Source organism: Microtus oregoni, unplaced genomic scaffold (assembly GCF_018167655.1).
Source record: "Microtus oregoni isolate MIOR12 unplaced genomic scaffold, Mior012 000032F_ref0000030, whole genome shotgun sequence".
Lineage (NCBI taxonomy): Eukaryota > Metazoa > Chordata > Mammalia > Rodentia > Cricetidae > Microtus > Microtus oregoni.
The window spans coordinates 7,457,340-7,470,688 of NW_024543091.1; the positions used below are offsets into that span (position 1 = coordinate 7,457,340).

The window sequence follows — 13,349 nt, forward strand, 5'->3', positions numbered from 1 at the left end:
TGTGGGCATGGGGTGACATGGAAGAGGAGAGAGTCGGGAGTTGGTGGGCTCACACTCAGGGAGAGGTGTGGTTGGAGAGGCATCTGGTTTACTACCATCCTGGAGACCTCAGGCATCAGTTTCTTGAGGGAGATGAGAAGGCAGGTGGCTAGGGGGGAAAATATTTTTATTACCAGCCCTATGAATGGGGCTAGCCGTAGGAAGGGTCATTAACTGTCAGAAAGCATGGGACAGGGAATGCCCTGGTTGTACAGGTGAGGCTTGGGTGAATAAGTGAGACACGAGAGCAGATGTGCCCTTTAAAACCAGATTTAGTTGGTTGGTGTCTTTTTGAGCCAGGAGAGTTGGTACCCAAGGTGAAGTCCCAGGAGCTGGTGCAGATGTTGGTGTTGTGTGCAGAGTCCTTTGTTAAGTTAGTCTTGGCCCAGACAGCCGGAGTGACCTGTAAAATGTGCTTGCTTAAAAATGGGTGGGGTTAAAATAGGCTCTGGAGACTGTTAGTTTTTACCAGGCCAGATTTCTTGATAAAGCAGCAGAACTTTCTCAGGAACCTGCAGGTCATATAAAATCATGACTCTGACTACAGGACTGTCCGTAGCGAAGTGAGAAAAAGTCACAAAAGCTGCTAGAAACAAGTTGACTTTAAAATTTCTTCTCTTGATTTTTGTGCCACTGAATTCCTTGTCTCTTTACAGTGGACTAGAGTCAAAGGTTTAGAGAAGATGGTTTACAATTGTGGTGGTCTTCACCAGAAGGGCAGAAGGAAAAGTATATAATGGTGTTATAAATACATCCTCATTACTAAGAAAGACAGAACAAACACAGCTGGTAAGGGCACTTGCTGCCTGCCATGCCTGATGACTTGAGTCCAGTACCTGTGACCTACATGGTGGCAAGAGAAACCCAGCCCCCACATTGTCCTCTGACCTCCATTTGCATGCCATACACACACCCTCACCTCCCACACACATACATACACAACAAAGCAAAAAAATGTAAGCTTAATATACTCATAAAGGTCAAAAACTGTGTCCTATTATGAAAGAGCCACCATTTCTTTACAAATACAAAATGTCTCTCCAGCTCCCAGAGGATGAGGCAAGAGAAATTCTCACATTAGTATAAAATTTGAGAAGTTGCCAGAGAATCAGTAATCAAGATAAACAATATTTTAATAACACAAATCCAAGATGAAGAAAAAGTCAACATCAAATGCTGATAGAATCTTAACTGTGAAGCTGCATAACCCTGACTCGCCCCCCTCTCCCTCATCCAGCTTCTCTGCAGCACATTGAGGGTATTGGGTTATTTCTGGATAAGTATAATAGCCACTGACTTGAAGAAGTAGGGTGATTTATTAAAAAGAAGCTCTTATTCCTCAATCATTTCATAAAGTCATGTCCCATCACGAGAAAAAGCTGCTTAGCTGTGGACTGTTCTCTAGTTGGGAAAAAATGCATTGTGACTAAAGACTTCAAATTGCATGCAAGCTTGACTCTTTTAAGGTTCATTCATCTTTAATTACTATCAAGCCCTTGCTAGTTTGAACCTGCCCTTTCTCTTGAAGAGACAGATATAGCGAGAGAGTCGGGGGTAGGGAGAAGCAAAAATGGAGTGCTGAGAAGAGTGGGAATTAGCATGATGTGGCCAAGAACAAGCCCTGGGTGACTTCAGTGGCAATAGCAGTTCACAATAGGAATGCTGGCGAAAGATACCTTCTTAAGGAGACAATTGCTGCTTGGGATTAACACCAATATATTTGAGAAAATGGTTGAAAAGTAGAAGTATCAAAAAAAGTGAAGGGGGGAAAAGCCATGAAATGGTACATCTCTTATTTCCAGGTAAAAGTGAGGGTGTATGAAGGCCCCTACATCAGAAGGGACATAAACTAGTAACTGCTTCAAAACTGTGCTTATTAAAAGACTCAACCATAAAGCGGGACCTCACCTCTCTATTATTCTTCATAAGAGTATGTCCTTAGACTTTAAAAAGAAAGGTAATTCACAAATACATGTGGATCAAATAAGAAAGAATACTTTCTTAAAAGCACAAGTTAGATAATCAAATGAAAAATTTTTAAAATGTCTAACAAATTTAATTTTTTAAAGTGGGAAAGAATGGAAGAATCATAACCAGAGATATCAGAGTACCATGATACTACAAGGAAGGCTAAAATATCAGAAATGAAAGGAACTAAGACGTGAGGAACTTAGAGAAGTTAAAAATTCAAAGAAGAATTAAAAATTTCCATATATAAAGTCAAATACTTTCAAAGATAAAGTCTCTAGTGTACCCTTTTCATCAATGAATTTGCCACGAGCCTGCTTCTATCCATTCTTCCTCTCTTAGAATGTTTTGATACAAATCTCACATTAATTTATGTCTTCACTCATAAATATTTCAATATGTATTTTGGAACGATGAATGATCTGAGAGATATTATTTAAAATCTGTAATCAAATCTCAAATTTGCTAATTCCTCAACAACACAAATTTTTTAATTGTCTCATTCAAAATGAAGTCTAAATATGAATATAAAAGATTTTATTGGTATATCTTATAAATTTTTTTGAATCTATAGATAATCATTGATTGAAGCATTAACCTAATTAATCCTAATCAATAAAAAATCAGGAGTCAGATGTCGGGGTAAAGACCTGGATGATCGGAGAACCTGGAGCAGCCATCAGTTGCCTCCTTTCTCTGTTCCTCAGTCTTAAAGGGCCCAAGTCTCTCTCTCTCTGTCTCTCTGTATAGTTCTCCAAACCCCTATGGCTAACTAGTGACTAGCTCCACACCCTGACTCCAACCAAGCTTTATTCGCAGAATACAAATAAAATCTCACACAACAGTAGATTGAAATTATTTTAATTTTATTTTAACCTGTAAGATGACTCTACTTCCTGTGGGCATGGGGTGACATGGAAGAGGAGAGAGTCGGGAGTTGGTGGGCTCACACTCAGGGAGAGGTGTGATTGGAGGTGTGGTTGGAGAGGCACCTGGTTTACTGCTATCCTGGAGACCTCAGGCATCAGTTTCTTGAGGGAGATGAGCAATTCCCTAGGACCTCAAACCTTACTTCCCTAGAAGAAGTTTTCTTGTCAGCATTGCTCCCCAGCTGCACCTGGAAAAGTCAATTTCCTTCTCTTCATTTTCTCCACCCTGTGTTCGCCTACTTGTGCCTTAGGTTACTAAACAAGCCTTGCTGTCTATCATAGTTCAGTCATTCCATTACCCTAAGTAGTAACGGTAAATGACCAACAAATGCCTTTTTACTTATGCCTTACTCACTTCAAGAGTGGAGCTGCTATGGTGTCACTTAAAGCAATGTGTGGGATTTAAATGCAAGCTTTCTTTCTGTTTTAAACAGAAAAATATTGCTCTATAAATTCCATAAAAACCTTCGACATCATCATAACAATTTCTGTAGGAATTATGTGACAATTAAATTTATTTTAACTAGCTTTATAATATGCTCAGATATTTATTGTGCAAGGCAGGCAACATGAGACATTTTTTATATACTTGGTTGACAGCTGACCTTGTCATAAACATGAAATAAAACATTCTAGATAATACAGCTACAAAATACATTGAAAGAATACTTAAACACATGCTAGTGGTTTATAATTTGTGTCTCTTATAAACATAATGATTGCTGAAGAGTATTTGTATATTGACTCATGGCTAATGAATTTAATATTAACTCTGTTTTTATAGGTATTCAGTTATAACCATTAACAAAATATTAAGGCCTAGAGAAACGGTTCAGCAGCTTAGAGCATTTTTTGTGCAGCCATGAAGACTGGGGTTTGGATCCCAGGACCCACACACCAATCTGGGTGCAGAATGAATACCTGCAACCACAGCTCTAAGGAGTCCGATGCTCTGTGCATGTGCACACATAGACTCAAAAAGACACACAAACTGACCAACTCAAGGATGACAAGCGTCTCTTCCTTTTTAAGGCTATACATAAATGGAGGAAGCATTATTTCATACCTACAAAATATAATTCCTGTGGCTGCCACATTTTTACTTCGGTCATCCTTTAGATTTCTTCTCTACGTAATCATCAATTTTAAAAAGTGTTTAAATCACAAAACTGGTCAAACCTTTGCCTATTTTGGTGTCAGTGAAAATGCTTGAGTAGAGCAGCACCTGTTTCAGAAAGCAATGCTTTGTCTTCTCTCCAGAAGATGGGAGTAAGATGAGACTTGTGTAGTTTTGGGCAGGGGAAAGTTTGTTCTTTTGTTTGTTGTTTGGTTGTTTGCTTGTTTGTTTTGAGATAAGATCTCTCTGTGTAGTCTTAGGAGTCTTGGAGCTCTCTCTGTTGACCAGGCTGATCTCGAACAACTCAGAGATCCACCTGCCTCTCTTGAGTGCTGGGATTAAAGACATGTGCCACCATGCCTGGCTTGTGTAGTTACATTCAAAAGTTCAAAATAAAAAGACCTGTAAGTTCTTTTCTGACCTCTTTTTTTTTTAAGTAGATTTCTCCCTTGAAGTTAGATGGTGTGGGAGAGATAAGTAAGGCTTCTGGAGGCCTGGTGGCTGAGTTCCTGCACTGCCGTTCACTCTGTGTGTCTGTGGCAGGTCACATGGGCACCCATATCCCGCTCAGTGCTCACCACATGAAGGTGAAGTAGCAGTACTTTTCTCGTAGGGTTCCTGTTAGGATTAAGTACACACTAGTTCCCGGAACACAGAAAGCACTATATAAAGTCATTATTGTTGCCCAATCTAAGGTACTCATATCACGTGTTCGGCTTATGAAATGTTATAAATTAAGCAATCCAGAAAATAAATCATCAAACGGAACCTACTGCCCTCTGAGCCCTTTTCATGTCCCCTAGTAGTCACTGCCCCTCGCCAAGGGTAACTACTGTCCTGGCTTCTCGCTAGTTTTCCTGAAAGCCGTTGTTGGTACGTCATACTCTTCTGAAGTAATAAGGGACGGTGGTGCAGCATTCTTGTGTTTGCTTTCTTTCAGCTAAGACTTTATCTATTTGCTGATTCCTCTCTTAACATAGAGCTTGTGTTTCGGCTTCTAGGTTGAAAAAGCTCCTTGAACAAGAAAAGGCTTACCAAGCCCGCAAAGAAAAAGAAAATGCTAAGCGGCTCAACAAACTGCGAGACGAGCTTGTGAAACTGAAGTCCTTCGCGCTCGTGCTGGTGGACGAGAGGCAGATGCACATTGAGCAGCTGGGCCTGCAGAGTCAGAAAGTCCAGGACCTCACTCAGAAGCTGAGGGAGGAGGAAGAGAAGCTCAAAGCCATCACCTACAAATCCAAAGAGGACCGCCAGAAACTGCTCAAGTTGGAAGCGGACTTTGAACACAAGGCCTCGAGGTTTTCCCAGGAGCACGAAGAGATGAATGCCAAACTGGCTAACCAAGAGTCTCACAACAGACAACTTCGACTCAAGCTGATGGGCTTATCTCAAAGGATCGAGGAACTGGAAGAGACCAATAAAAATCTTCAGAAGGCAGAGGAAGAGCTCCAGGAGCTGAGGGATAAAATTGCCAAAGGGGAGTGTGGGAACTCCAGCCTCATGGCCGAAGTGGAAAGCCTGCGGAAGCGTGTGCTTGAGATGGAGGGCAAGGACGAAGAGATCACAAAGACGGAGGCCCAGTGCAGGGAGCTGAAGAAGAAGCTCCAGGAGGAGGAGCATCACAGCAAGGAGCTCCGACTGGAAGTGGAGAAGCTGCAGAAGAGGATGTCTGAACTGGAGAAGCTGGAGGAAGCCTTCAGCAGGAGTAAGTCGGAATGTACCCAGCTCCATCTGAACCTGGAGAAAGAGAAGAACCTCACCAAAGACCTGCTGAACGAGCTGGAGGTGGTCAAGAGTCGAGTGAAGGAACTCGAGTGCTCGGAAAGCAGGCTGGAGAAGGCTGAGCTGAGCCTCAAGGACGACCTCACGAAGCTGAAGTCCTTCACGGTGATGCTGGTAGACGAGAGGAAGAACATGATGGAAAAAATAAAGCAAGAAGAGAGGAAAGTGGACGGCTTGAACAAAAACTTCAAGGTAGAGCAGGGAAAGGTCATGGACGTCACGGAAAAACTAATCGAGGAAAGCAAGAAGCTTTTAAAACTCAAGTCAGAAATGGAGGAAAAGGTGTCCACTCTGACAAAAGAGCGAGACGAACTGATGGGTAAGCTGAGAAGTGAAGAGGAGAAGTCCTGTGAGTTGAGCTGCAGTGTCGACTTGCTGAAGAAGCGGCTGGATGGCATCGAGGAGATAGAAAGGGAAATAAACCGAGGTAGGTCATGCAAGGGGCCTGAGTTCACCTGCCCCGAGGATAACAAGATCCGGGAACTAACGCTTGAAATCGAGAGACTGAAGAAGCGTCTCCAGCAGTTGGAGGTGGTAGAAGGGGACTTGATGAAGACAGAAGACGAGTATGACCAGCTGGAGCAGAAGTTCAGAACCGAGCAGGATAAGGCGAACTTTCTCTCCCAGCAGCTAGAGGAAATCAAGCACCAAATGGCCAAGAACAAGGCGACAGAGAAAGGAGAGGCTGTGAGCCAGGAGGCCGAGCTGCGGCACAGGTTTCGGCTGGAGGAGGCTAAAAGTCGTGATTTGCAGGCTGAGGTGCAGGCTCTCAAGGAGAAGATCCACGAACTGATGAACAAAGAAGACCAGCTGTCGCAGCTCCAAGTCGACTACTCGGTCCTTCAGCAAAGATTTATGGAAGAAGAAAATAAGAACAAGAACATGGGGCGGGAGGTTCTCAATCTGACCAAAGAGTTGGAGCTCTCCAAGCGCTACAGCCGCGCTCTCAGGCCCAGCGGGAATGGCAGGAGGATGGTGGACGTGCCCGTGGCCTCCACCGGAGTGCAGACCGAGGCGATGTGCGGAGACGCTGCGGAGGAGGAGACCCCGGCTGTGTTCATTCGCAAATCCTTCCAGGAAGAAAACCACATCATGAGTAATCTTCGACAGGTAGGCCTGAAGAAACCCATGGAACGATCCTCGGTCCTCGACAGGTATCCGCCTGCAGCGAACGAGCTCACCATGAGGAAGTCTTGGATTCCTTGGATGAGAAAAAGAGAAAACGGCCCTTCTACCCCACAGGAGAAAGGGCCTCGGTCGAACCCAGGTGCAGGGCACCCCGGGGAACTAGTCCTAGCACCAAAGCAGGGCCAGCCTCTGCACATCCGTGTGACACCGGACCATGAGAACAGCACTGCAACCCTGGAGATCACAAGCCCCACGTCTGAAGAGTTTTTCTCTAGTACCACCGTCATTCCTACCTTAGGCAATCAGAAACCAAGGATCACCATTATTCCATCACCCAATGTCATGTCGCAAAAGCCCAAAAGTGCAGATCCTACTCTCGGCCCAGAACGAGCCATGTCCCCTGTCACAATTACTACTATTTCCAGAGAGAAGAGCCCAGAAGGTGGAAGGGGTGCATTTGCAGACAGGCCCGCCTCTCCTATCCAGATCATGACGGTGTCAACGTCTGCAGCTCCCCCTGAAATCGCTGTCTCTCCTGAATCCCAGGAAGTACCGGTGGGAAGGACTATCCTCAAAGTCACCCCAGAAAAACAAACTGTTCCAACCCCCGTGCGGAAGTACAACTCCAATGCCAATATCATCACCACGGAAGACAACAAAATTCACATTCACCTGGGTTCTCAGTTCAAACGATCCCCGGGGCCTGCCGCTGAAGGCGGGAGTCCAGTTATCACCGTCAGGCCTGTCAATGTGACAGCAGAGAAGGAAGTTTCTACCGGCACAGTCCTCCGCTCTCCCAGGAACCACCTCTCTTCACGACCCGGTGCTAGCAAAGTGACCAGCACTATAACTATAACCCCGGTCACAACGTCTTCCACCAGAGGAACCCAGTCAGTGGTGAGTAGGGGAGGACCCAGGGCAGAGTGCAAGCAAGTTGGAGAGTAGTGGGGAGCAGAATGGAAGGGTGGGAGGAGGGGGAAGAATACATAATTTAAGATTACAGCTATGCCTTAGCTTAGGTGGTAAATATCGGTTACATGGGAAATCTGAGGCAAGTAAAATTGATTGTTACATTGTTCTCTTAAAACTACATTAAATAAACTGAGTCCACAGTAGACTCAGAGACCTCAAGGTGTATTATTAACTCTGGTTGTGAGGCCCAGCAAAAGTTCTAATTTCTTAGAATATAAGAGATTTTTTTTTAATTATTGATTCTTAGTACATTTCACATCACATATTCTGATCCCACTCATCTCCCCGTCCCCTCACATCTGCCCTCTGCCCTTGCAACCTCTGGCCCCAAACAAAACCAAACTTAAAAAAAAAAATCAAAACCAAAACAACCAAGCAAACAAACAAGAGAGAGAGGGAGAAGAATCTTGTCTTGGAAGCTGTAATGTGGCCTGGTCATACAGTCTACCCTTTAGTCTATTCATCTGTACTTGCAAGTGTTCATTGCAAGTTAGAGTCATGGGTCAGGTCTCTGGCTTCTGCTGTTGTAGAGATCCTGTGTCGTGGAAGTCCTGGGTGGGGGGGGGGGGGAGACAAATTTCTTATACAACAGCACGTTCCTCTTTAATATTAATTCAACATAACAGGCTAGAAATTGTGATTCTTAGCTCCAGAACACATTCTCTAGCTTATATGGAAATCTCTCAAAAGTGGACTCATGATTTAAATCCATGAGCTATGAGCCATCTTCCCATATCCTTAGAATCGTTTACACTAATTCTCTGTACACAGAATCAAGGCAGACTTTACAGTGCGACCCGGCCATTATTTCAGCAGCAAAGTATCGAGTGACTTGTGTCTTTGCACTTTGTAAACACATCGTGGAGGAGTAAATTATTGTATTTAAGAGCAGACTCTTTTGCTGTGGCCTCTTCTCCCCATTTCGAAGTTCAGATTGAAAAATCTTACCCTCTGACTATCGCCTAACCCTTACACACAAATAAGATTTAAAAACCTCAGGCCTAAATGATGATGGTCCATGTATTTTGGCAAATTTAACAAAATACAAGTTAGAGCAACAAAAAGGCTTAGGAGACCACGCTTAGAATATAATTAGTGATGCTAGTTCATTTGGATAGTCGTTCATTTACTTTTTACTGAGCCTCAGCCCCATTTCTTCCACTGTGATGTTGGTGCTGGTGTATAGAGATCTGTAAATGTTCCCGAGTCAGTGAGGAAAGACTAGGAGGAGTTAATCGTCCTGTGATAAAGGTATGCATCAAGGAACAACCAAAGGGGGCGTCACTTGTCAGAAGGCATGGGAAGGAGTGTATGAGGTATAGACAAGCAGAATGTGTGAAGGCATGGCCCTATGAAGGGGCCGGGTGTGTTTGGGGCATATAGAGTGATCCTGTTGTGTTGTAGCAGTGGTCCTGGGGGACAGGCAGGTGCAGTATATGCAAACACACCCAGGAATTAGGGTTTGGCTTATGAAACTTGCATTTAGTTTCTCTGAATAGACAAAGGAGTCACTGAAAAGTTAATGAATGAACCTGAATATATTTTATATTATTTTTGGAAGATACTTCTATCAAACATTGAAAGGACAGATAGGAGAGAACACAGTCTAAGGACATGTGCCATTCCTGTGCTCTAGGAATCGTATAGGATTAAAAGGTGACAATATAGATAGGGCCATACTGAAAATAGAACTGAGAACCAGGCATGGTGGTATATTCTAGTAATTCTAGCACTCAGGAAATGGGCAAGAGGGCTGCGGGTTTCAGACCAGCCTGGACTACACAGTAAAAACCCATTTTAAAAGGAAGGGGAAGCCAGGCAGTGGTGGCGCACGCCTTTAACCCCAGCACTCAGGAGGCAGAGGCAGGTAGATCTCGGTGAGTTCCAGGCCATCCTGGTCTACAAAGCAAGTTCCAGGAGAGCCAGGATTTTACAACAGAGTACATGCAGAGGGTAGCTCAAGGGATTCCTTCTTTTGCTGTTTAAGGAGATCTGCTGGGATGACAGCAAGCAGTGTAACAGTTTCTGGGATGCCTGCATGATGCTGTTCATGTTCAGTGAGTAGCTGGAAATTAGATCTGACCTTCAGAAGGGTCAGGAGGCAGTGTTCTAGGGCTTGGATGCAAGGAATTACAAGCAAGGGGATTCTCAGGGTGAAAGTGGAAATCTTAATAAAAGGGCCGAGACCAGGACATGGTGACACATTTGGAGGTAGGCAGGGCCGAATGAACTATCAGGAGAAGAAAGGAGTGATCAGAGCCTGGAAGCATTGGTGAGACTCATACAGAGACCAAAGCCATGCACTGTGAGGAACATTGTAGGAAGGTGGATGTGGTCAGGGTGCCGATTAAAACAGAAAAGTCTGAGGTCATAAATAGGTGAAAAGGGCCACTTCCTCTGAAGTGGCAGAAAGGAAGAACAGTGGCATACCTTTAAGAACTAGGTTGTGAAGTCATCTTGCATAGGGCTGAGAAAGGTGAAGAAGGAAGGGTTGAGAGGGAAATTCAGCATAGATGTCTCAAGAAAGGGAAAAGGGAAGGATTCCGAGCAGGTTAGAGGCCAACTCCAACTCTTTTAGTCCTTTTCCCTGGCATGGGATTGTTGCGGATGCTCCCTGGCGGCAGGAATATGCTAAGGGGAATAACTGGGGAAACTCACCAACATATCCCTTTTGTCTGTGTTTTCTCTTACAGTCAGGACAAGATGGGTCATCTCAGCGGCCTACACCCACCCGCATTCCTATGTCAAAAGGTATGAAAGCTGGAAAATCACTAGTAGCAGCCCCAGGAGCAGGAAATCTGACCAAATTCCAGCCTCGAGCTGAGACTCAGTCTATGAAAATAGAGCTGAAGAGACCGGCAGCCAGCAGCACTACCTCTCTTGGAGGGGGGAAGGGCTGAGGGCAGTGGCTAAGGGGGTATGTTGCGAGGTCGCTGCCGCTGTTGTGGAAGCAAACCTTCCTTCGTTGTGCCAACCTTTTCTATGTACTGCTAATTTAAGTTTTAAGGATTTTGTTTATAAAATAACCCCCTAATGGCTATGCGTTTTTTTCCTATGTTGTGCATCTGTTTTAATGCGGGGAAGTAGAACTGATAAGCAGAATTGCTGTTTGCTGAATGTTTTGCTGAAAACGCTGGTCCTGAGACAGGGTCTGGCCCGAGTTTAGTTTTACTTCTAGTGTGTGGCCCCATCGAATGTCGCTCATCAGTTAAGAAGCCCTCAATGTCTTCACAAGTGAGGCTTAGGGGCCACGTTACGTGCTGCTGAAGGCTGGTTCCCAAATTTTCTAATTGTAAGCCAAGTTTCACAGACTTACTTCTGCAATTTTTTTCAAAAAAAAAAACTATTTTGAAATAAGAGAGAGTTTAACAATTGTCATTGTACACTATCAAATCTTGAGTTTGATATATGTGATGTAAGGGAAAAGTTCAAAGCTATCACAGGGCCTCTAAAATATGGAAAAGCAGAACCTCCTAGTATGACTTCAGGGAACAATTTGAACATGAAATAAAATGGAGACAACTGTGGAATCTGAAAAAGAGAGTTTGATTTATTTGTGTGTTTGTGTGTATTCCAGAAGTGGTGGCCACCTCAAGCTGCTCCCAGCATTTCATAGACAATAGCGCTGTGCCGTTAGGACCAGAGCTAGGCCCTGTTTAAGTGTGCAGTTGGTGGACACTGTAGAGCAGTAGAATAAAGCTGCCAAGTGTCCCTGTAAAGCTCCGCAGAAATGGTGACAAGCTAAAAACAGCCCAATGCAAATTTAGACACTTTCCAGCCAAGGAAAAATTGACATCATCCCTTAATTGAATTCAATATTTTCCTCAGTTAAGTGTGGACTCTGTTTGCAGATGTAGATAGAACAGATCGTGATTTGGGGTGTGCATGTGTGTGTATGTGTGTGTGTGTGTGTGTGTGTGTGTGCGCGCGCGCGTGCCTGTTGGTACGTGTGGTGTGGGGAAGTACTTTATTCTTACTGTCAGTTTTACTCATGCTTGAATCATTTTCTTTAGTGTTTGAGCATGTTCTAATAAGCATGGGGCAGAGTGTAAATGAGGAACGCTGTGTGTCTGTGAGATTAACCTTGAAAAAGTGCTTCTGTGCTTCATGCTCCCGTAACCACCAAAGGACTCCAGGCTGGTAAACTATGGCTTAGCGCACCATCCTCTCATGCAGGCCATAGTTTTGCCCAAACTATGAGCCCCATAGGTGAAATTTACAAATTTACAGTAGAGTTACTGATGTACATTTTTGTTTCTGAATTCTTAAATTTCCAAAAACATCCGGGACAGCACACACTTTTAGTATTTGAGCAAGGCAAATAGGAAAAGGAATAGGTGTGCTCCGTTTTCAGACTGTGAGTCAGTGTTTCATGGCCAAGTGCTTCTCTGCATTCCTTTCTGTACCAGACACCTTACACCACACAGAACATGGCTTGAACTGTATGTGTGACGGTGGGTGTGGCCGCCTCCAATTATCTATACACACTTTAGGCAAATCTGTCACCAGCTGTTCATTGGCTCTCAGAGTATCCATTAAAATATGTTTAGCAACCATGCTAACAACAATCCAGAATGCTGGGTCCGGAAGGTTAAAGAGAGATAGAGATTAGCTAAGATGTACGATCTTAGCTAATTTGCTAGTTAGAATACTAACTTGTGTTTCTTACTGACTTTCTGCACTTTAATCAATGGACATCCAACCCTTCTAAAGACAATGACATTCTTTGTTTTACTAGTGCCTATCTTGTGTTTGTGAAGTGTTCACTGTCTACGACATAAGCTGCTCAAGCAAGGACAGTGTCAACTGCTGTGTTCCTTTGGACTCTGCCTGACCTTCTTTAAGTGGCTTACAATCTCAGTGTGTATTGCTGATCTCGCTTTCACTTGCCCACACCATGGTTACATCACTTCCTCCTGGATGTTCATATCACCCTGGGAGCGTGCTCAGAAAGGCTAAACAGTGAATGTACAGGATGTTTACGTATGTAGATCCGGCATAGAGCCATGTACAAAGTCCAACCGCTAAGAAAACTTGGCAGAACAATACACAGCCACTTCAGAAATGACAAAAAGTTACCGCCAGGAAAGTTCCTCTTTGCAATTTTAGAACCAACTGTATATTTATTGGACAGCTTTGTTTTAAATCACACATTGGAAATGGAATACACAGGGGATAGGAAATGGAGGATTAAATGTAGCCTGACTCCATCTTCCACGGGTAAATGTTTCTTAATATGCTGCTTAATGTGCTTTTGTAGGAGAGAATGGGCTAACAGTTTAGACTCTTTTCTCCGTTGTGAATCCTACTGTATGCTAAAATAAAAGCAGTCTCACAACGGCTGACGCGTATCACTGCTGCTCAGGTCCTGCAGTGAGAAAGTCTTAAGAGGTAGGGAGCATGTCATTTCCACA

The 13,349-nt window shown here is 43.9% G+C and overlaps 1 protein-coding gene across 2 annotated transcripts in view; it reads left to right on the plus strand.

The window, feature by feature from the left end:
- The window catches only part of Filip1 (filamin A interacting protein 1), a 150,970-nt gene that overhangs the window by 128,668 nt on the left and 8,953 nt on the right, over window positions 1-13,349 (plus strand). Inside the window, exons 5-6 of one of the 2 annotated variants that reach the window (XM_041679846.1) lie at window positions 5,055-7,860; window positions 10,629-10,686. In XM_041679846.1, coding sequence (XP_041535780.1) covers window positions 5,055-7,860; window positions 10,629-10,686 — 2,864 coding nt within the window. Of the gene's footprint in view, window positions 1-5,054; window positions 7,861-10,628; window positions 11,468-13,349 lie in introns of those variants that run through there. The other variant, XM_041679845.1, reaches the window with a different exon arrangement.